The sequence below is a fragment of the Delphinus delphis genome, chromosome 7 (assembly GCF_949987515.2).
Source record: "Delphinus delphis chromosome 7, mDelDel1.2, whole genome shotgun sequence".
In the NCBI taxonomy this organism is placed as follows: domain Eukaryota; kingdom Metazoa; phylum Chordata; class Mammalia; order Artiodactyla; family Delphinidae; genus Delphinus; species Delphinus delphis.
The window spans coordinates 26,551,565-26,576,201 of record NC_082689.1 but is presented as its reverse complement, the minus strand read 5'-3'; the positions used below and the strand labels follow the sequence as shown (position 1 = coordinate 26,576,201).

Sequence of the window (24,637 nt, the reverse complement as noted above, 5' to 3'; positions counted from 1 at the left end):
AGAATTTTAATAGACAGGATCTTGAGTTCTTGAGCAAGAGTCTCATTCCCAGAGACGTTTTTTTAAGTAACAGCTGAAAGGTCACTTTAAATTTTATCCTTGAAGACATTCGGTGAGACATATCAAGGGCTTGTTAGAATTTTCTAATAGGCCAGACTGTCACTAGAAGTGAAATAGGTCAAGCTTATGTATACAGTGATTTACACAAAACTGAAGAAACCTGCTTTCATCTTAAATTGCCGGATAGCTTATATTAAACCATCTCTGATCCTATCTGAATTTCCTCAGTTTTCTATTTTGCATTTTCAATGATATATGATTATCATTATTATTCAGTTATTGTGTAGACTATAATTATTCTCTTAAAATTTTATAATTCATCAATATTCTGTACATTAACAAAAGAATTGGGGTTTTAAAAATAAGTTTCTCTAAGCAAGAAGATAAAAACAGTGCGACTTGAACATTCCAGACTGACCAAAATTATTTATTGATTTATTATTTTAAGGATGTTCTTTGACCCATGGTAGAAAATAAAGAGCAGTGCTTGGATTTGAGATTGTCAGTATTTTATCCTTCTTGTCTAGAGCAGCAGACACTTGGTTTGTGTGATATGAATATAATTCAGAGAGAAACGTAAGGTGTATAAAAATTCAGGGAGTCCTTCAGTCTAAAATGGTCCAAATTGTTTTGTTTTTCTGAATGATGGTAAACAGATTTGGACAGTTAGTCATGGGTGTTCTTAGAATAAGGTTCCAGCCAGTCTTCATAAACAATGCTTGATCTGTAAAGGAAAAAGAGTTAGATGTTGATTGCATCTTTTCAGAAAGGAAATGGGGAAGGAAATAGTGTAAAGTGAAAAAGAAGAAAAAGCACAAAATGAACCATCACTTCCAAGGTAAGGCATTTCCTTGCTGCAAGAACCTGGTTTCAAGTGCTGCACTTTGGACTGTGATAGTATGGTTTTCTAGAGCAGTAATTGTTAAAAACTACTTCAATTTTTCAAAGAATATAGGCTAATGCTTTTATTATTGTTATGTTCCAACTAAATTAATCAGCTATTCTCTGGTTTGTTGAATCTCCACTGCTTAATTATAGTACAGACAAAGATAGGATCTATACGTGAAAGCAAAAACCTCAGAAGTTTTTGCTTGTACACTTTTACAAAAATGCTGTATTTCTAAATAACCCATATCAAGGAGATGGGTTAATATAAATAACTTGTTAGTATTAATATAATATTAATTATATTAATGTGTTCTGGTTAATATAAATAACTTCATTAAGAAGCAATACTAATTATATCCACAGCATATAAGTGAGGCTGTTACATTAAAAAAATACAATATTGAGAAACCCTTATATATTAAAGAGGAAACAGATAGATACCTTGAGAGCTCCATTTAGACAGACATGATGTGCTTGACAAAAGCTGTAGGGATAATACAGTTTAGAGTTAGAACACAGTCAAATTTAATAAGAGAGCAGTATAGTAAGTTAACTCAATTCTAATTATTCCTAGTTATAACTCTAGAGTTTATTTAAACTCTGTATAGCTTACTGTTCTTAATACTGGATTTATGGCTTTTCCCCGATTTTGTAAGTTTAGCTTTCTGAGTACGTGTTATGTTCACATGGTTAAAATTTTTCCTTGAAAGTATGAAAGAGTTTATAAAAAAAAAATGTTCTTCACCACTGTCTCCCAGCTATCTAGTTCCTCTCTTTATAGCAAAGTTGGTAGAGCTATTATGCATGTATAAGAAAATACAAATATATGTTTGTAAAAATCTTTTTTACACAAATGGTGGCATGTTCTACAAACTCTTTTGCACTTGCTTTTCTCACTTCATAATGTATCTTAGAAATATTACCATAATCATAAACAAGGGTGTCCTTGTTCTTTTTTTAGGTCTGTAGGGAAATTCACTGTGAAGATGTACCAAAATCTATTCGATACATCGTACATTGATGGACATTAAGTTGTTCAAATATTTGGCTATCGCGAGCAACACAGTAATGAATAATGAATATGAATAATCATATATCACTCATTTCACTTGAGTGCAAGTATGTGTAAAGACTACATCCCTTGAAGTAGATTTGCTGGAATTAATAATTAATACCACATCACCACATAGGGATTTTAATGATTTATATTCCCAACAAGAATGCATGAGATCACCTGTTTCCATACACTGTCCTCAACCTAAAGTGTGGTTAAACTTTTAATTTTGGCAATCAATATATATAAGTGTAGTGTTAATCTGCATTTCTTTTATTATTAGTGAAGTTCAGCATATTATATTCATATATATTTTTATTTCCTTTCCTATGAATTGTCTGTTCATGTACTTGTTAATTTTTCTATTGGGTTGTGGTCTTTTTATTAATTTGTAACTTTTTTTAAAATTAGGCAAATGAACTTTCTGATGTTGATTGCAGACTTTTTTTTCTGGTTTGCTATTTGTCTTTTGACTTTGTTTCTGGTGGCTTGCCACTTAGATAAAAAAAATAATGTGGTTGAATTTATTGAAATTTGTAATACCTTCTGGGTTTTGTATCAGTGTTGGAAATGCCTTCCCATTCCAAAAGTTATAAATAATTTTCCATGGGTTTTATACTTTTAGCTTTTACATTCAAATGTTTGACTCATGTGAAATTTATCCTAGTAGGAGATCGAGATCTGCCTTTATTTCCTAAATGACTATACCCTTGTCCAAACAATATTTATTGAATGATTCTTCTTTTATCTAATGTACTTATGGCAGTACCTGAATGTAAAACATAGTTTATAGGAAAAAAGTAAAGTTTAACCAAGATTGTCAGTGAAGATATGCTTGGCTTAGTTTTTTCTTTTCTCCTGTTCTCTTTTCTTCTCTCCTTTCCACTTCTCTTCCCACCCCTCTGCTTTTCTTGTCTTACTTTTTTCCAAGTTGTTAGACTTTATAAGTCCATATTTATATCAAAGCTGTCAACATAGCTTTACTGAGATGTGGTTAGATTAGTTTTTTGGGGGAATGGATAAATTTTTCAATTTTGTTGCAAAGTTTTAAATTTACAAGTTATATCATGCAACTTTTTTTTTTTTTTTTTTTTTTTTTTTTTTGCGGTACGCGGGCCTCTCACTGCTGTGGCCTCTCCCATTGTGGAGCACAGGCTCCGGACGCGCAGGCCCAGCGGCCATGGCTCACAGGCCCAGCCGCTCCGCGGCATGTGGGATCCTCCCAGACCGGGGCACGAACCTGTGTCCCCTGCATCGGCAGGCGGACTCTCAGCCGCTGCGCCACCAGGGAAGCCCTATATCATGCAGCTTTATCTTGCATCTTTATTTTGTGTGGTGTGTTGCTTTTCAGACCCTCTGGGTGAAACTGCTATAAATTGATGGCAGAAAGACATGTACCGCAATGTTCATTGCAGCTCTATTTACAATAACCAGGACATGGAAGCAACCTAAGTGTACATCAACAGATGAACGCCTAAAGAAGATGTGGCAATGGAATATTACTCAGCCATGAAAAGAAGCGAAATTGAGGTATTTGTAGTGAGATGGATGGACTTAGAGTCCGTCATACAGAGTGAAGTAAATCAGAAAGAGAAAAACAAATACCATATGCTAACACATATATATGGAATCTAAAAAAAAAAAAGGTTCTGAAGAACCTAGGGGCAGGACAGGAATAAAGACGCAGACATAGAGAATGAACTTGAGGACACGGGGAGTGGGAAAGGTAAGCTGGGACAAAGTGAGAGAATGGCATGGACATATATACACTACCAAATGTAAAATAGATAGCTAGTGGGAAGCAGCTGCATAGCACAGGGAGATCAGCTCAGTGCTTAGTGACCACCTAGAGGGGTGGGATAGGGAGGGTGAGAGGAGACACAAGAGGGAGGAGATATGGGGATATATGTATATGTATAGCTGATTCACTTTGTTATAAAGCAGAAACTAACACATCATTGCAAAGCAATTATACTTCAATAAAGATGTTAAAAAAAATTGGTGGCAGGAAGTAGAGAATTGGCCACTATGAGATAAATTTAATTTAAGCAAGAACACTAGAAAAGGAGATATAAATTTTAGCACCAGCTTTGCCATTAATGATGTGACCTTCACTAAATAGCTAAATATCTTTGGCCTTCAGACTCCTCATTTTCATAACTGCTTGCTGTAAAGGATTTTGAGATCTCTCCAACTGTAATATTAAAGGATATTAGTATTTAATATTAAAATTTATTCTGACACAAACCCCATCTTACAGAGATGTTGTGAAGATCTAACAAGAAAAGATAAAAGTGAAAACACATTTTAACCTGTATAATAATGCACAGGAATGTTAAAACCCACTGGAGTAAATCTTATGTATATAGTCAGGTCCTTACAAGATATCTTTTTAGAGTTATTATATAACTGATTGATAATAAGTAACATTTGTATGTTCTCTTATTGAATAAGAGAGATAGAGAAGATAAGTTGTTTTAAGCTCAAAAGTTGTCCATCGTCAACCCAATCAGTTCAGAGTTGCTGTAACCACCAGAGCATGTGAGATTGTACCTTCATAGTTGATGCAGCCGTTGGAGTCTTCTTGACCTGCCATCAGGGCTTCCACTTCTTCCTCTTTCATCTTTTCACCTGATGAAACAAAACTCTTTCTTCAAAAAGAAAACCAGAGAATATTTTGAACATTCCACTGTAAGTGATCAGTTTTGGACTCCTGGAGACTATAACCTCTCGGAGGATAGAAACTAAGCCCTTCCTGTTCTCTAGCCAGAAGGTTATCAATAAATTGTTTTTGAATAAATGACTTAAATGCACATTATATACCTGATCATCCAAACTCTATCCTGTAAGAACTACAATGCTGCACATTACTTATTCAATACCAATAATTTAAGTTATCATTTCCCCCAAATAAACTCATTGACATTGAGGTTAATTGATATGGTCATTAACTTTTGACTATTCTTTTTCATTTTCTGTTTGTAGTCTTTCCCCCTACTTATTTTGGTTATAACATGATTGCCCTAATTCATGCTCTTTCCTATATATTCTGTCCTATTAAGTCCACTGAAATGAATACTTCTTACCTAGTGTAGCTAGTACATGACGAAGTTCAGCACCCATAACGGTGCCATTGCCTTCCTTGTCAAAGACACGCAGACCCTCAACAAAGTCTTCATAGGTGCCCTGGTCCTTGTTGTTGGAAATAGATTGCATCATGGGCAGAAATTGTTCAAACTCAATTTTCTTGGCATTCATCTCTGGAAGAAATTGCAATTTGGAGAGTTATTATCTATCATTAAATGCCATCTCTGAGTCACAAATTAAGCTTGAGAGTTCATTCTAGATCATCTGAAAAATCTTCATACAGCTTAAATTTCAGTTGGTAAATGACTGATGACAAAATGTTTGTAATAGATAATAGCATGAGCTCTGGAGTCGTAGTGCTTAAGCTTTTATCCTCAGCCCACCATTTACAACTGTGTGATCATGGGCAAATTTCTTTTTTTTTAGTGAACTATTTATTTATTTATTTAATTTATTTATTTTTGGCTGCCTTGGGTCTTCGGTTGCTGTGTATGGGCTTTCTCTAGTTGCGGTGAGCGGGGGCTACTCTTCGTGCGGTATGTGGGCTTCTCATCCTGGTGGCTTCTCTTGTTGCAGAGCACGGGCTCTAGGCATGGGGGCTTCAGTAGTTGCATCACGGGAGCTCAGTATTTGTGGCTCACGGGCTCTAGAGCGCAGGCTTAAGTTGTGGCGCACTGACTTAGTTGCTCCACAGCATGTGGGATCTTCCTGGACCAGGACTTGAACCCATGTCCCCTGCATTGGCAGGAGGATTCTTAACCACTGCGCCACCAGGGAAGCCCCATGGGCAAGTTCCTTAACCTCTTTGTGCCTCAACTTTTTCATCTCTCAAAAGAGATACCTTGTAGTGGTAGTGTGAGCATTAAATGAGATAATACATGCAAAGTCTCTTACAATATCTGGGACAAACTGAGTACTCAATCAGTGTTAGCTACTGATTTTATTAGTATTGTCAATTTAATATTTTCTATAAACACTAGGGAAGCAATATAGAAATATACTGATAACAAATCCATTAACATATAAATGTAGCAAAACCTAACTGAACTTTAATATATATTCCACTTTTGTCTGAGCTTTTGTAGAGCCTTCAATTTCTTTAAATTTTAAGTAATTCAGAAAAGAAGCCTGTGAGGAGAGTGTGTGTGTTAAATACTTTGCGATCTCCTGATTTCTCTGCAGTTTTAGAGGCCTGGAGATAAGAATTTTTTTTAGTATCTTCTGACAAGATAAACAGTATTCACAGCAAAAGTATAAAACAGACTATCCTGATGTATACAAATGGATAAAGTTATGTACCCCTAAAATCAAAATTCCCATTCAGCAGTCTTTCCTTATAGTGTAGAAATCTAGTACATTGAGTAATATTAAGAAGATTAAATTTGAATGCTGAATAAATGAACATTTACCTAATAATTCCATTAAAGATTAATGTTTGATAAGTTAGAAGATGGCATTTAAAGATGAATTTGGCTTATTACGCTCTTCCTTTATCTCATGCTCCCAGCTACTTTTTGCATGATTTACTTGGACATTTTCCTCTGAAGAAAATGAAGTTTGAGGAAAGTTCCTGCAGACTGATTTAGAGGTAGGTTTTTTTGAAATCAAATTTTTTTTCTTTTGTAATAAAGGAAAATGGTCTTTTCTGGAAAAAAAAAAAGATTATTTGCTTTCCCCTCCTTATTTTCCTTATGGCAAGGATAAATAGCCCAAATATCTACTTGAAAAAACTTCAATTTTGTCTCCTTTTTTTTTTGTTCAGAGTGGTATTTTTCAATAGACTATTATACTTGCCATGAATCATGGGATTGGAAAAAATTTCCTTGTTCCAGACTAATGACTGGATTACTGTATCCAGCAATGACTTCTTCAATTTTGCCTCTTACATATCAGATCACTGACTTTTGCCTTAGGATTTACTTTGGGGGACTGAATGCAGATTTTGGCTTAGGTTTTTAAGTCTTTTTACAGTTCTTGGAAACAGAAAATAGTTTTATTAAGGTGTCATCTGTGTGTTCTTAAATTAGAAAGCTGAGTTTCCTTTAAGATGGTTTTTTTTTTTTTTGGCCGCACCCCGCGGCAGGCATATGGGATCTTAGTTCCCCGACCAGGGACCGAACCCATGTCCCCTGCGTTGGAAACGTGCAGTCTTAACCACTGGACCACCGGGGAAGTACTGTAGGGTATGTTTAGATAACATGGTGATGATGATGATATCAGCATTAGATATCATTTCCTTTCATTAACATGAAATTATATCATGCTTACAAATTCTAAAGGAAGGTTAACTTATTTTATGAGGATAAAAACTAAGACTCTAGATGGCCAAGAGGCACACTTACCATAAAAAGTAAATTAAACCCTATTCTGTGGAACTTCTCTATAAATCTCTCTCTCACATAAACACACACACACACACACACACACACACCCCCCCCAACTTCTTGGAAAAACATGTGTTTACCTTCATTGCTGGGGTTTCCCAGAACCGCCTTGACCTCTGCATTGGTGGGATTTGTGCCCAGAGCCCGAAGGACATCACCAACCTGGCTTAAGGTGATCTTGCTATCGCCTGTTCTGTCATATAGGAGAAATGCCTCCTTGAATTCTGAAAGAAGCAAGAAACATTAGGATGCTTTTTTCCTACTTCAGACCAATAAATTAATCCAAACTTCATCAAGGATCCAGTTCAAACTCTCCTCTACAGCTTTTGCCAGTCACTTAAGTTTTTATTGTTGGCTCTCCCTTTTCTAAGCTCAACTGACAACTCCCTTTGGACATTTCTTTTGGGGTCTATTTTAAAGCAGGATTTCCAATTTCAAGTCATATGTTCTTATTCATCAGATATGGAAATTGAAACTGCTAGTCATATTTATTCATATCTCCTTCATCTGCCTGGGACACAGGACTGGGTTAAGAAATTCTGAGGCCTTGAGAAATCTTAAGAATTCCTCATAAAATCCCTTATATAATTAACAACGTTAATAAAATTTCAAGAAAACAAATTTTTCAATCGGGGTTGTGTCATGTGAGGTTAAACCAAACTTCTTAACTTATACAGAAAAACCTGCTCTTGAGGTACAAATTGCCTAGGCTCTTCTCTTAACTAGTTTTCTTCAGGAGTAACTTCATTTTTCAGGAAAAAAAGTAGATGAGGCCAATTTCTAAGTTCTGTAGTGTCATTTAACCACTTCAATGTATGACTCTAATAGGCTCCGAGTATAACTGATTCTGAAGACTTATTTGTTTGAATCTATTGCTATGGTGATCACTTTAAACTTTACTCTTTTTTCATATAATAACGTATGATAACATGTTGCTGTATTAGCTTTAGAATGTAAGTACACGTTTTAAATTAAAATTTTATGGAGATAAGTATAGATTCACATGCAATTTTAAGAAAAAATACAGAGATCTCTTAAGTACTCTGTCTAGTTTCCCCCAATAGTACCATTTTACAGAATTACAGTACACTGTCACAACCAGAATATTCACATTGATAGACTCCACCTATTTTACTCAGATTTCCCTAGTTTTACTTGTATTCATGTGTGTATGTAAGCACATATTTTAAAAGTGTTGTCTGTTTTTACCACAATCACTCTATTGTTTACTTTCCCTAAATTTTGTCATTCTCCTTTGATAGAACTGGTTTTGCCTTTCAGGATTACATTAACAAGGAATTAAGAAGTATACACCAAAAAGACAAGAAGAGGTGCTACTATGGATTTAGGGGCAAGTAAAGATATTTTAATTGAACTTTTAAAACTTAACTAAATTAAAATTTCTGGAGAACCTAAAAGTACTGATGGCAGCTTGTTGGAGTTAATACCAACAACATTCAAAAACCCATTTGTGAATGAACTGGTAGAGGTGAAAACATTCTTTTTAGTCCATTAGTGGTCTCAGATCGAGAGATGCTATCTAGATAGATTACTCAGCAAAACATCCTATTTAACTATCCCTTCATCCCCTAATCTAAGATTGCACCAGACATTATGTTAACAATCAACTATAGATCATGTTATCATTCTTTGCTGAAATTTCCGCCTCAAGTTCTATGCAAATTGACATCACAGATCATTTCCCCAACTTAAAAGACATGCGGCAGGCACTGTGGGGTCATTAGTCAAATATTATATTTTATCTTTCTACGGGACGTGTGAAACTGAACTATTCTTTTTACTGGCTCCAGGCTTTCATTCAGATTGCTCAGAGGGCTCACTATTACCCTGGTCAGATCTTGATGTAGAAATAGGGTTTTATGAGCTGTAATAGAATCTCTCTGACATGAACCCTTTTGTTGATTCAAAGGCCAAGGCCAGAAAAATGTTGCTCTTCCTACACCAGATTTTTAAGGCTTAGTTATTCTCTTGAAGAGTCTAAAACATGGGTTAGCAAATGACTGCCTACGGGCTGGCTGCCTGTTTTTGTAAATAAAGTTTTATTGGAATACAGACATGCCCATTCATTTATGTATTGTCTATGGCTGTTTTCATACCGCAGTGACAGAACTGAGTTGTTTTTACAGAGACTGTTCTGCCAACAAAGCCTAACATATTTACTATTTAGCTCTCTAAGAAAAAATTTGCCAGCCCTTAGTCTAGAACAACACTGTTCTAGGGCTTTTTGTGATGATTGAAATGTTCTGTATCTGGGCTGCCCAAAAGGGTAGTAGTTACCTTCCACCTGTGGCTTTTGAGCACTAAAATATGACTAGTGCAAAGGAGAAAGTAGACTTTTAAATGCATTTATTTTTACTTAATTACAGGTTAAATTTAAATAGCCACATGTGGCTAGTGGCAACTCTACTGGACAGCACAGGACTTACACCTTTAGAATGCTATAATTTTCTAGTGTGTTTTTTCTTTACCCCAAACTTGTGATACATTCAAGTAGAGCAGCCATGAGAAAAACTCTAATCATTGAAGAAGGAAGCAAACAAAGTATGTCTTTATTTATTTCTTAAAATGTAATATTTCCTTTTAATTTAAAATGCTTACATTTGTTTTCCTGGCACAGGAGAAAACCAGTCCACCACACCGATGTTTACTGAACCTCTATATCTAAAACCTATTTTACAGATGGAGTAATGTGGTTAATGTTCAGCACCAAGTCCTCTGTCTCTGAAAGGGTTTTTAAGTCTTCTATTGCTTGGTGCTACCATAGTTTGGCAGTCATAATGACACATAAATTAGATATTTAAGAGGACTGGGGTACAGTAGCAGATAATGTAGCAGCATCATTAGTTAAAATACATTAAAAATCAAACAAATTAGCGTAGAATTACCAACTGTTTTCAATAAGAAAAATTAGTCCTTTGTAGTATAATTTCAAATGATCATGGGTTCTGAGTCATCAGGTCATCTAATTTGTCTGCATGAAGGCATTAACCATGATGTGGATATATATGAGTCTGTACAATAGCAAATACCCTTTATTTTCTTAACTGATTTCCAAACATGAGATATTCCAGACACTGAAACAGGCTGAAAAATGTTGAATCCTTTAGATAGAGAACTGAGTATAATTATAATTATGTACCTATGAGTATTATCACAATTATTTATATATTATAAATCATAACATATATGCATACTTATCATTATGACCAATATCCAATTTATACAGTATTGTATAACTGAAATTTTCTTCCATCCCTTCCATAGATGTATTTTTGTCTCAGTTTATTTAAATATGTGACTCTTTCACTTCATAAGACATTCTGCCCTACACTTTCCAGTGAAACAAGAGTCTTAGGGCACAGGATCTCTTGGATCCAAAGACCTGAAGAAGAAAAAGTGGAAGTCTTAGGGAAACTATTCATATTCTTTTGAATCTCCAGAATTTGAAGTCTTCTAGTTAGAAACTGTTTCTATGAAATAAATTTCTAATTAATTTAAAGTAATATTAGATTTTGACCCTATCACTAATTCTTTGGATCTTCGAGTCAGTCTCAACACCTCTCTGGGAGCCTGTCCTGCATCCCTAAAGATGGACCAGGAGATGGCTAAGGCTCCTCCCACAGTTTTTTGATAAATAATTTTCCCCTCATTTTCTCTGACTGCACATTTTTTCTATATCCACTTCACCTGCTATTTCTCTCAACTCACTATGGTGCCCACTGAAATTATGTGTATTTGGTAATTGGGCAGTTTTAGAATCAATTTTGTTTTCTAAATTGAATAATTTAGACCTGCCAAATCACTCTTTAGGGATTTGATTAACAAATTAGCCATCCAGACTCCACATATTTTGGGGGGGTATATGTATGGTATTACCTACTGTATCAAATTGGTTCTATTTAGAAATCAGTGAATACAAGAAATTATTTTGTGGTATTTAGCTTTTGTTTGCCTAAACTTTTGATTACTGATTATACGTGAAGGGTTCATGTTGAGAGAATTTATATTTAGAGTGATTGAGAGCATTTCTATTTAGAGTGACAACATCAGTGGGGATAATTAGAAAGAGCTAATCTCATCTCAAGAGAGTTGGTTTTCTCACATGCCATCTTTATGAGTGTGCACATATTATATCGTTTAGACTTACCATCCTGCTGTTGCTGAGAGAACTCGATCTGTTAGAAAGAAATTAACCACAAAGAATATTTTAACCAAACAAAAATGTCCTGATTTTTAAATGTATCCCAGCTCATTCCCTGAGTAATCTTCAAAGTAAGCTGAAACTGTATGCCTACTTTTCAGAGTTCAGGCATAGCTTGGATACTAAGAGGTTGAGCCATGCAGTAACATGTCTTGGAGATGAGTGATATTTCAGAGGCTAAGAAGCGCTCTGCCTGCCTCTGGAATAGAGAAGCTCAATTCACTTACCAGCAATCTGGTCAGCACTGAAGGACTGCAATGGCGAGAGAGAGGAAGAAAGAAAGAAACAACTAGTACTCTTTCAAATGCGTTGACAGAAGAGAGTGCTCTCTGCTCTGAGATTTTTAGGAAGCTATGTAGGTGTCATAGAATAAGAAGGTTGCCTTAGGATACTTTTGAATCTAGGAAAAATAAAAAACTGTTGCAAAAGATAGTTAGGGAACATCTTTCTATATCTTAATCCATGAGTCAATGATTTAACAAATGCTAAATCAAATTCTTTCTGGAATAATATAATAACCTATGGTGTATTTAACATATGTCTAATATAGACACACTGCATTAAAAAGGTCATTTGAAGTCTTTCTTCTATTTAACCAGTATATTTTTACCCAATGCATGGAAAGTAGTTTATTTAATTTTAGTTATCAGCATCATTGGATTTTTTTTTAAGGTATAGTATTTTGCTATAGTTGCAGGTTTTTCCCTAAATTTAGATATAATAAAACTTATGTGATATAGAAAGTTGGTGAAGCATAAAGTACTGTTTTTGGGAGTAAGACATATTTTTCCAGTTGGCATAATACCTTGAATTAATCTCTCCTGTCCTCAACCCACTTTAATAAAAACCAAAAGTAGATTCTACACACATACTGAATATGTTCTCTCCTCAATTTTATTCCTATCTACTGTCTATATCTGTCTATAAATTACAAGTAGTTTTCTCACAGGACCCACCATGATGGAGCTTCTGGGCTGCAGACAGCGGCGAAGCTGAAGAGTGAGTTGAGGGCTGCTCCAATCCCTGAGTGGGGGCCTCCCTTGCCGAGGCTGCCTTTTATTTCTGGAGAAGCTGTGACCTCACAGCTAGCATCAGGTTTCAGAGAGAAGTAGCCACTCCCCTTGGAGAGTTTTTTAGCTTTCTTAGGGCAAAGGGAAAGAGGGATCTGTACCCTGAGGTCTATTTTTAGGAAATCAGAACCTAAGAGTGGACAGCCATGGTGAGACCAATGCCTATCAGTACTTTTATGGTCTTTATCCCTGAGATGTTTTCTTGAGCATCTTCCTTTAAGAAACTTCCTATTTGTTCAGTGGCAGAGGAGCTTAGAATTTCTCTAAAGGCTACAGCTGATCCCTTCTCTTGGTGAATTATGGACTTTGCAAACTTCAAGTCAGCAGTTTTGGTATAAATGGAACTTTCTGGGTGGGACTGGTTTGGGGTTTCAAATGGCAACTGCTATAGAAGAAACACTCTCTGCAGCTCTGTCCCTTATGGTAAAGTTCAGAGGACTTGAAAGGGGTACATACATTTTGTGTGTTTCTTGGGTCTATCCAAGTGAAAATCTGGTCAGTTTGTGAAATCTCCAATTAAAGACCACTCTTTGTACATTGTATTTTCAGGAGTATAGAGTTTATCTAAGCCAGGAATGGTTTTAATCTCCATTTTCAGCACTCTCCCTCAGTTTTCTTACATTAGGGCCGGGTATTTGCTTTCCTACCTGTTATCTTTATGGTGGCTGACTAGTCATATTTTTTGAATTCATGAAGTTCTTCTAGGAGGGATAGCTGATGGACCATTTTGTGTTCTTTTTCTCTCATTCTGTACATGTTCTTTTAAAATTTAAAAATGTTGCTTATGTTCTTACCAGAATGTGCTGATTCCCTTTCTGCCATGTCAAACATTTTATGACTCAGTCACCAGACTGAGAACCAAAAGAATACAAAGCAGGTGTTGTGAAATGCAAAGTTGTACTTTAGAATTTTAAAGGTATCCATGGCATTGGCTGGTAGTAAGTTTTTATGACAGCTTACCTGAAAATAGGGGACAACGCCCTTCCTAGAATGGTACTGAGAAGAGACCAGTCTAGTCAGAACTAAAGTTCAGACATGTTTATCAGTTTTCTACATATTTAAAGCAGCTCAAAGGCATAAAGAATGTTAGAGATAAATTCTAATTTAAGTACTGTTTCAGCAACTATTTTTAACGGAATGGTCACAAAAAGCATAATCTCCCTCTGCTAGGCAGATGTATACTTTGCAGCTTTTCCCCATGCCATTTGGAAAGAAATCAGCATTTAAACGCATATCATTTTTTGTCCAAAGTTTATAAGTAGTGAAAAAGATCTCATGGAGTCTGAGTCCCAAAATTAGAATTGAAAATATAACTTAAAAAATATTAGTAGTTGGGGCTTCCCTGGTGGCGCAGTGGTTGAGAGTCCGCCTGCCGATGCAGGGGACATGGGTTCGTGCCCCGGTCTGGGAAGGTCCCACATGCCGCGGAGCGGCTGGACCCGTGAGCCATGGCCGCTGAGCCTGCGTGTCCGGAGCCTGTGCTCCGCAATGGGAGAGGCCACAACAGTGAGAGGCCCGCATACCGCAAAAAAAAAAAAAAAAAAAATTAGTAGCCAGGTAGACATATCTTCATGAATAGATTGACATTTTGAGAGGTTGTTGGGAAATGGAAGTTAATAGAAAAAATTTAAATCCTTTGACTCATTAGGGGAAAATGAGAGGGAGGGACAAAGGTAGAAATTTGTCACCTTTGATAGTTGTGTAATTTGGAGTCTCATGATTTCTGATGCAAAAATTAAAGCCATTAGAGCAGACCGTGTTTCTTTGTGTTTTACTCTTGTATTTAGGTATTGTGTCATTAAATTTGAATTGCCCTATAATCAGTATTGAGCACTAGCATGTATCTTTGGTAGAATTGATAACTATGGATAATACAAAACAAACTCATCAAAGTTGTCTTACATAATGCCCATCCCATCATATAACCTACATAATGCTCATTTTCATTTTTTTCAGATAGAAAAATGTGTCCTTGAATACATATAAAATACAATCAATTTGTGTCAAATCTGTCAAGTAAACTGGAAAGTCGTTTTAATAGCTGTATTTACGTTATAAATAAGCTATTCATAACCACTTGCCTATTATGTAAAGGTTTATTATTTATTAAAATATAATGGAGGCAGTTAAACTATTTCACTCTAGCTTTTACCTGTATCTTTATCACATAGAGAATGAGAGTGTAGATTTTTTTGTGCTTACTGAGGATCAAAGTAAACATTTAAGCAAGCTATTGACAATGGTAGAGAAGGCTACAGTTTAGTCTAGTCTAGACAATAAGCTAGTTTAAAAGTAAGAAGACCTAGATATTGTGCCCATAGAATAAGTGGGAGATGCTATTTATTCTCTGGTACACTTTTACAAATGGCCAAAACATTCTCTTGTATCTCTTCCTGGGTGTTATAATGATGAAGTAATCAACCCTTTGAAGAAAGGTGTGATATGAATACAAAATGTCAGCTGATTTTGGACTCAGTTTGCTATGTCATCATTTGGTTTGTTTTGAAAATTAGATTTTAAGTCTCTTCTATCTGGAATGTTCTCCTGTCATTTCTGCTTCTTAGAAATTAACTATCCTTCAAAGCCCTTGAAAGAACCTTTACTATTTGCCTAGCTCCTAGGATACTAGGAGCTATCCTTTCTGCCACTGAAATATGTTTTAACCTTCCTGGCTGTAAACTTTTGGGAAGCACAGGCTGTTACTGGAGACCATTTCCCTTGGTCCATGATGTGAACCCAAGTGTGAGCCTCTCCCTCCTGGAATGCTACCCCTGCCTTATACTTAGATTGTAGCCCCCATAACTCTATAAAATACCTTGCCTATATTATATGCTCAGCAGAATTTTAATTAAATTAAAATCTTTAGAACAGATGTATAGTAAGTTCCTCCTTCAAACAAGTCTTCTCCTCTAGGATATTATCTTTTAAAAAATTTTTTATTTTATTTTTTTCTTAAGATTTATTTTTTAAAAATTTATTTATTTATTTAACATCTTTATTGGAGTATAATTGCTTTACAATGGTGTGTTAGTTTCTGCTTTATAACAAAGTGAATCAGCTATACATATACATATATCCCCATATCTCCTCCCTCTTGCGTCTCCCTCCCACCCTCCCTACCGCACCCCTCTAGGTGGTCACAAAGCACCAAACTGATCTCCCTGTGCCATGAGGCTGCTTCCCACTAGCTATCTATTTTACATTTGGTAGTGTATATATGTCCATGCCACTCTCTCAATTCGTCCCAGCTTACCCTTCCCCCTCCCTGTGTCCTCAAGTCCATTCTCCACTTCTGCGTCTTTATTCCAGTCCTGCCCCTAGGTTCTTCAGAAACCAGTTTTTTCTTTTTTACATTCCATATATATGTGTTAGCATACGGTATTTGTTTTTCTCTTTCTGACTTACTTCACTCTGTATGACAGACTCTAGGTCCATAGGATATTATCTTCCTTGAGAGAACGGACCTTGTCAGTTCCTTCAAAGAGCTTACATTCTAGAGTAGGGGCACACATTCTTCTTTGGTGCTGTATCTCCAGCACCTAGAACTGCCATGCATATAGTAGGCATGCTCATTTTAAGTTATTGATGTATATGCCTTTATATTTCCAGAATCTTTCCTTGGATTTTATATAAATGTTATGATCAGGACTTCTAATTTGCCAACCCCCAATTTGTTTTTTTAAAGGGTGTTTCCATTTTAGCCTAAATACTTATCTTAGACTGTTGGTAAAATAACTGCCTTCCACATTTTTACGATTTATGTACTATTTAGTATTGGATTTAGGTAAGTAGTAGTCAGCAAGGTACTGGTACTAAAAAAGATTTTTATTGCAATGTTTTCAGATTATTTTTCACTTTGTGAAGTACTTTTCTAATAGTAATCATGAGGTTTGGTTAATTGATTAAAGACAAGATAAAATTTCTGGTATATAGAAGGAATTGATTTATAGAAAAATATTAAAATGCATTTAATCAAACAGGCTCTGGAATTGATGTATCTTAAGCTTTAGTATAACAAGAAGAGCTATAATTAAAGACGATCTGGAAGTTATGTGATGTTGAATACTGAGGGCTAATGCCCTAGGAAGGAACATAGACTACAGTCTTTAAAGAACTTCATCATCACTGCTAGATATTACAATAGGGCTAATGACTGGTGAGGCTAAGTAAAGACCTTAATCTAACCAGGGCCAGTTTTCAATCAAGAAAACATTGCTGCATGTTCTTTGATTTAATGCCTGGCAGGGAGAACAAAGACCTGGATGTATGCAAACCCTAACAAAAACTTAATAATTTTCACTCCAATCTTAGAGTTATGAGGAATCATTGTAAAAGGCTAGCAGAAGTACTATTTTGGAACTCTGAGAGTTTTGTGCTTCAGAACAATTCACTTAATTTAAAGGAAATAGATATTTTTATTGCAGTTTTTTATTTCAACAAAGGATATATTTAGGCTGGTGACTCTAATATGGTATAAAAAGGAGAAATTAAGATCAATGAGAATACAGTAGCAGCCCAGGTTGTCTAATACAAGAGAGAATAGATGGTTATATTGGATAAACTGATCTGAATAGAAGAGGAAATGAGTAATTCTGTGGTTAGGATGCCTAGACTAGTCAACTGAATTCAGTCACATTAGAGCAAAGGCTGAATTATTAAAATAATACAATTTAGACCCACAGGAATTAACAAAGAGGTTTAAGTGAATTTTAATAAAAATGTGACCTAAGTCTATACTACTTTGGATTTCTCATCAGCTTTCCCGTGAGAGTTGCACCTGCTCTACTTTGTGCATTTGTTTGTATGCAATTTAATTTAAAAATCCAAGTTGTGTTTACGTTCTTTCCTTCCTCTTTTTATTTTTAAAATAAAAGCATTTGTGAAAAATGCTTTGAAAAATGCTTTGTGTAGGTGTTTTAAGAAATTATAAGTATCTGCTTTTTCCTCCATATCTGGAGTAGAAGTTCTGTTAGTGACAACAGGGATATATGAATATTGATATTACTATTTTGGAGATTTCAGGTCTTTGATATGGTGGAAAGAGACTTAGATGGGGATTGAGGTATTCTGAATTTTGTTCTGGCTCTCCTGTAACAAATCATGTGTCTTTTGATTAAATAACTTCTTTTATCTGGGTTATAGCTTTCTCAAATATGAAATATTAAACTGCATGATTTCTGTGGTTGCTTATGGTTCTATAATGTGAGTTTTCCATCCTTTTGTCAGTAGTATCTATAGCAACTCACTTTTTTTTTAATGGAAAAGGGTAATTTGCCTAAAAATTTGGTAAATGATATTATTTTGAAGTAGTTTAGATAAAGAGGAGTTAAGTAAAATAAAATTTCATAACACTGTGTTCAGATGAGTATTTTATAGCTCACTTATATCAGGAGATGGTATATCATTGGGTACTTACTAGGTACAAAGAACCTCACTTGCCACAGTGGAAGGAAGAAGATAAAGTTGAATAAGATGTGGTTTTATCTTTAGGAAAAATTTTCTGCTCTGGCTTCAACTCACTATTATTAATTTATGATCAGAATAACAAAGATTTATCATCCATATAATTTACATTTTAGCCAGTATAACTGAAGCCATTACTACTAGTATATTGCAATTTTTGCCCTCCAGGTTCTGATTTGCGGGGAGAAACAAACCGTAGAAGTTGATGCAGAAACAAACTACGGAAAATCTTATTTTCATAAAAAAACTATTCCAGTATGAAGAGAAGCAGAAGAAAGTGTAGTATCAGCAGACTAAATATAATCCTTTCCACAGTTTCCATGAGTCAGATGGTGCTTAATGCCGGGTAATTATGGAAAGGCTTCTAAAGACAACTTGCCAGGGGGTTCATTTCAGCACTGAAATGTCGAGAGGCTAAATTTGGCACTGTCACTTTGTGGTCTCCTTGTCTTGCACAAATTTCATTATCTTTAAAATTAAAAGTGCTGTTCACTATTAATTGGTGAACATACATATTCCTTTCCAAACTGCCTTTTACATTGCAAAGACATTATCCAGTTACATATTACTTAAAATATAATTTTAGACAGAGTTACAGAATGCCCTTTAATATCTTCCCACTCCACTCCACCTGCTCTCTTCTTTTACAGAGTAGATGTTTCAAAGTGGAAACTTGTTACTGATACCTAGTGATAATCTCACATAAATTTTGGTTTGCTTCTGAGGTTATAATCATGCCACAAATGGATGAATATCGCAATTGGTTGAGATTTTAGTTGTATTAAAAATTAGTCTGTATTAAAAGGCCAGAGTAAAAGAAGACAAACTCTTAAAATTATATAAAGAAAACTTAGAAACAACTTATGTCTTCACTTATTTAGACATATGTCTTCACTTCTAATTAGAAATTGACTATGTCTTCTATTCCTATTTCTTTTCCTCAGATTAGTTAAGATTTAATCATTATACACGTGGCATTATATTTCTATATATGACTCCAAAGAATATTTGTTGAGATTTCCAGTTTAAATCATGCTACTTATTTGTAAACAAAATAGAAACCCATCCCATTCTTAGAATATTAACCTGATGGAAAAATTTGGAGGTCATGTTTGAAATATGTGTATGTTTAATTAAACAAAAGCAAAATTATTTTAAAATACAATAAATTTCACTACATTTAACAATATTAAAAAATACTTTGGTATAGTTTTTTTCAAGCTTTATTGAGATATAATTTACATATAATATTGTATAAGTTTAAGGTGTACAACATGATGATTTAACACATGATAATTTTGATATGTGAAATGATTACCACAGTAAGGTTAGTTGGTTAACATAGCCATCATACTACACAGTTATATATATATATTTTTTTGTGGTGAAAACTTTTAAAATTTATTCTCTTAGCAACTTTCAAGTATACAATATGGTACTGTTAACTATAGTCACTATGTTGTATTTTAGATCCCAGAACTTATTAATCTTATAACTTGCAAGTTTGTACCCTCCGTTCACCTTCACTCTTTTCTTCCATCCCCACCCGACCCTAGCAACTACCAGTCTACTCTCATAATAGCATTTTTAACATCCATGTTCCATTTACAACTTTTTACAGGAAGCTGGAGCAAAGTGCCTGGGGGTCTTTCTAGTTTCTTAATATCTCACCTTCCATCTGTAAATGAGAACACCCAACCCGTCAGCAACAGGTGCTAAGATAGGGGGAAGCTGAGGAAAACAAAACAGTAATGAACTGCCAAGGTCAAAAGTCTTGATGACCTAGCTCTGATGTGTGCCTCTCACCTTCTGGCTACCGAAGGGCTGTGAAGGGCAATGTGAGAATCACCCTTATATTGACCACTCTTAACCTCATATCCTTAAGAGCAAAAAAGGTTCCTTTTCACATTCTTGGAAACAGCAACTTCCCTTTTATAAACAGGAGGTAGTTTAGGATATGGTTAACACAATTGACTCTGGATTTGGCCTGCTAGGTTATATCCTAGCTCTGTCACATACTTGTTATTTGATCATGGGCCTGACATTGAACCTCATTTAGGCTCAGCTTCTTTTCTTGCAAAATGAGGCTAAAAACAACCTTAGTGTAATGTTTTGTGGATTAAATAAGATAATAAGGCACAGAGTAAATTCATAATAAATACTGATTATTATATTACAAAAAACTTTATAATTTTCAAAGCCTTTCATGAGCCATGACCTCATTTGATTTTTACAACAATCCTTCTAAGTAGGACTGGGTTTGTATCAGCTTTGTTAGAGATGAGAAAAAATAATTTATAGATTAACACAAAAGGTCCTATACCTGGACAAGGACAAGTCAGGTGTTTCAATGAATACATAATATTTGCCTCCACTGAATACTCATCAGTAAGTAGATGTATTTATTGAGAATACTATATTTCCACCTTATTAACTGAAAGTTTAAATCTTCCCAAGCATATGGTCAATTGTTGCTGTGAGATTTGTTATTTGATGAGTTTCTGTCAATGCATTCTGTACCGTTACCACTTTTTGTAATGTCGCCCGCAGTATCTGGTCAGGGATGACCTGATTGAGTGGTGAATACAACGAGAATTAAAATTTAAGCAGCACAATGACAGACATGATTCAAAGTCCCATCACCTCAGAGCAATCCTGACATATCAGCTAAGGCATGCATCATGCAAAAAATTTGCTTAAACATTGAAGATCTTTTAAAATCTAGGCACATGGTCATCTCATACTTATTTACTTTTGTTATTTCATTTGGTTGCAGTTTTGGGCAACAGGTGTTAATTCTTGTGTTTGTACTTGAAACTAAACTTATGCTGGGTTTTACTTCCCACACTTGGCGATTCTGTCAGGCTTTAGTCTGGGCATTGTTGCTGGAAGTATCAGCTCTCTGAAAGCAAAGAGTGCTTAGAACCACCCAGGACGGTAGCTTTAATGTTCAGATATCAGCAGTATTTGTGTTTTTGAAAAGGATATTCATAGAAAATCCATGGGGCTAGGACATCAGGTAAGCATTCCCTCAGAAAATATAAAAGGTTTTATGTCAGAACAACCAAAGAAATGTTCTAAAGAAATAACCAATAAAGCAGGAAATCAGGTTGAAAAACACATTTAAAAAATTGATAAAACTCATTCATATTGTTTAGAGTTTATGCAGAGTCAAATATGTGGCTAGTAACATAGTATATTATAATATGGAACATAGATATTAACTGGGATAGTATTGAGGGATTAAATACTATGATTGTAATGACTATAATATTACACTAAAATAGTTCCACTTAAACGTCAGCCCTACTCAAAGTGTAAAGAACAGCTAGATTTCCAATCTTATATGATTTATGAAAGAAAGTGTAAAATTCAATTAAGTTTTGTTCTTTATCGAGTTTTCAGAAAGTTAATGAACACATATAACAACTCGATTAATTTCTTTAAAGTTCATTTTCTCTGCTTGAAAAACGTTTATAACTTATATGAGGTAATATATCTAGAAATATCACATGATTAAAAGCATCATAATATGAAATGTTTTAATGCACATTTTAATTAGTCTTCTTACCTATTGGGATGAAATTAGATTTTATAAAGTTCTCAAGTTGCATCACATTCTTTGGCTATGTTATAATATCTGTAAATACGCACTGATTTCATATTGTTGAATGCATATCATTAAAGCCATTTAAATTCTTTTGCAAAAATATGCTTCTTTTCTTTGTTCTCTTTCCATTAGGAACGGGCTCTCTGAATGAAAGATAATCTGTTTCTTCTAGATTCATTTAACTTCTCCTTTTTTTGGTTTGTGTCCCTTATCAACATCCATCACATCTTTAATTCTACAATGAAATAGTGAAGATGGAGCATATCCCATCTTTACAGAGACTCTCTAGGAGTATTTCCTTCTTTTGCTTAGCTGTACTAGTTCACACTAGCATTAATTCAAGATATAGATGAAAGGATAAACCAGTTTTCAAGATACAGAAAAGCATCACTTCTCTGCTATGCAGAAGCAATCAGTTTATTTTTTTGGATTTAAAAAGTGATTTTTTGTCTTTTCTTGGAGACTTCTTACCTGCCAAACTAAATTTTTATTTATTTACTTATTCTTACTCTGTTCCTTGGGGAAGAAAATTAATGCCTCTTTTCATTAGTGGGATACTTCTTTTTCTCCTTAAGAAGACACATTTTTTTCTTTCCAAATGCTTGTAGTCCCAGATACAAAGGGATGATATTGTCTTATAAATCACAGTAAATATAAAGAGGAATAGCTTTGACACTGATTCATAAAATGGGGAGTCAAAGAATAGAGGCAATTGGAATTATTGCAGTGGCTATAATCATGCTTATTGTATAATGTAGTCAGTGTGCATCTATAAGATATTATTAACTAGTATTGCTGGAGATGAAAAATTTGATTTCCTCATAATGAACTGTATGCATGCAGTCCTCAAGACAGAAAAACATTTACTGGAAGATATGACATTCATTTTTGTCTCCTAAGTGGATATAAATTAGGAATAGTTCCTGATCAATATTAGATTCTACGACCAACTATTTTCCAAATATGACTTCAGTTACCTACTAACTCAAGAGAAAATGTCTGTCAAGATCTACTTCTACTCTGAAACATAAAATTTCATGTTTAATTGGAATGCTATAAAAATTTGGAATATATTTACTTAATATCATCATATACATCTAAGGGTGATCTGATTCAATATTTATGTCAGGAATATTTTTAAGAATCTACAGTTATACTCAAATAGTCAATGAATTATTTATTTATAGGTTAGCTTGGCTGTTGCAAGTAAACAGCATATTAAATGTCAGCAAGTATTAAGTTAGCAAAATTCAGATTTATTAAGCACAGAACTATTGGCTTAAGTGAAATGATCACCTCCTAGGCACTTTCACCCACTAGTTTTCCATATAAGGCAGGGTTCCCTACATGAAGATTTTCAAACTGTCATTCAGACCAATCAGAGCCCAATGAATGAGGAGATGGTGCACATTTGATGGGTCACATTGCCAAGAGGAAACAGGCACATCCATGGCGTCATTCTTCCAAAAGCGGATAATCTTTTGGCAGTGGAGAACTTTGATCACAGCAAAGTGTTGACATGAAAATCAATCACATTCTCTTTAGTTCAAGATCAGTATGCAAGAGGTCAAAGACATAAGCTCAAAGCCGTATAACTAGCAAGTTTTACCATATTTGGGGGGGGGTTAGTTTCATTTAGAAGCAACTCACATTCTGAATTAAATAATGTATATATAAATAAACAAGATGACAGTTATAGTCACTGAAACACTTGAGTGCGTAGTTGTCTGCACTGGGATGTCATTTAGTGTGGTATCAAACTTTATTAAGCAAAGCTGGAGGGGGAATTGAATTGCAAAAATCTCTTTTTCATATGAAATAAAGCAAATGTCAAATAAATACATCTCGGACAACTGGGTCATCAGCTGTTTTTAAACTTTTGGAAACAAGTAGGGACTAAAACTTTCCTTTTGATGTAGCTTTAAGGAAGAGATCCAGTTTCCATAGAGATTTTATTAAAAAAAAAAAAAAGAAACCACTGGTTTAAATGTTTATAAAATTATACATTTTGCACTTTGACAATTTAGGGAAAAAAGGAAACAGAAACAAAAAGAGCAAATACAGGTTCCAAATATAATGCCATACTCATAATAATTTTAGTGAAATTATATGCTACAGTTTATTTACTTTTTAAATCAAGATTCTCTTCTACCCAAATCCACCAGTTTGCTTAGTAATTCCATTCCTCTCAATGAAAAATATGCCCCTCTGAAAGTTCCTAGTGTTCCCTACTGTTGAAAGATGTTTCAGTGACCAAACAGTTCACCCTTTTCATTACCTTAATGGCAGAGAGGTCAATCTTTGCTTCTTTGGGTGGGGCAGGTGCAGGTGCAGGTGCAGGTGCCGGGGCAGGGGCAGGGGCTGGGGCAGCAGCGGCAGCAGGTTTCTTCACGTCCTTCTTTGGTGCCATTGTGTTTAAAAGGATGGGTTTAAAAAAAAAGAGAAGGAGAACCTCCTAAAGAACCTGTCAAACTGATTCTTGGAAGAGGAGTGGTGGTTTGCCTGATCCACAGACTGGTGTCTTGAAGGTGGACCCAGAGCATTAAATGGTATAAGGGCATGCATATATAGTTCACTTAGTGCCTAACAGCATCTTGACACTTGAGGCTGGATTGGACAGTTTGCTAGTCCAGGGGGATGGCATTCCGGCCCAGACTATAAATGGAAACTAAAGGGTCAGGGCTTCATCAATTTTTTTAACTCCTCGTGCGCTGTTCTTCCCCCCTCCCTCTACCTCCATGTATAAAGGAGAAAGAAGTATGACAAAGCCAGCCAGATTCAGATCCTTTGGTGAAAGTA

General features: G+C 35.0%; 1 protein-coding gene across 2 annotated transcripts; it reads right to left on the bottom strand.

Moving 5' to 3' along the window:
• Nucleotides 1-1,397: 1,397 nt before the first annotated feature.
• MYL1 (myosin light chain 1) lies at nt 1,398-24,303 on the bottom strand. 2 transcript variants are annotated; one of them, XM_060015557.2, is made up of 6 exons: nt 24,117-24,303; nt 11,642-11,669; nt 7,554-7,697; nt 5,089-5,262; nt 4,556-4,633; nt 1,398-1,432 (listed from the first exon to the last, which is right to left on the bottom strand). In XM_060015557.2, the coding sequence occupies exons 1-6, from the start codon at nt 24,246-24,248 to the stop codon at nt 1,404-1,406; spliced, it is 585 nt and encodes a 194-aa protein (XP_059871540.1). In that variant the 5' UTR covers nt 24,249-24,303; the 3' UTR covers nt 1,398-1,403. The 2 variants fall into 2 exon arrangements, with proteins under 2 accessions (XP_059871540.1, XP_059871541.1); XM_060015558.1 differs by lacking the exons at nt 11,642-11,669; nt 24,117-24,303 and adding exons at nt 11,923-11,947; nt 12,652-12,703.
• Between the last annotated feature and the right edge of the window lie 334 nt (nt 24,304-24,637).

Coding starts and splice junctions, on each gene's coding strand:
- MYL1 (XM_060015557.2), bottom strand. CDS start 24,248: ATGGCACCAAAGAAGGACGTGAAGAAACCTGCTGCCGCTGCTGCCCCA. Junction 7,698..11,641: donor CTCTCAGCAACAGCAGGATG/GTAAGTCTAAAC, acceptor TGCTTCTTTCAG/AATTCAAGGAGGCATTTCTC. Junction 5,263..7,553: donor GGGAAACCCCAGCAATGAAG/GTAAACACATGT, acceptor AATTTCTTCCAG/AGATGAATGCCAAGAAAATT.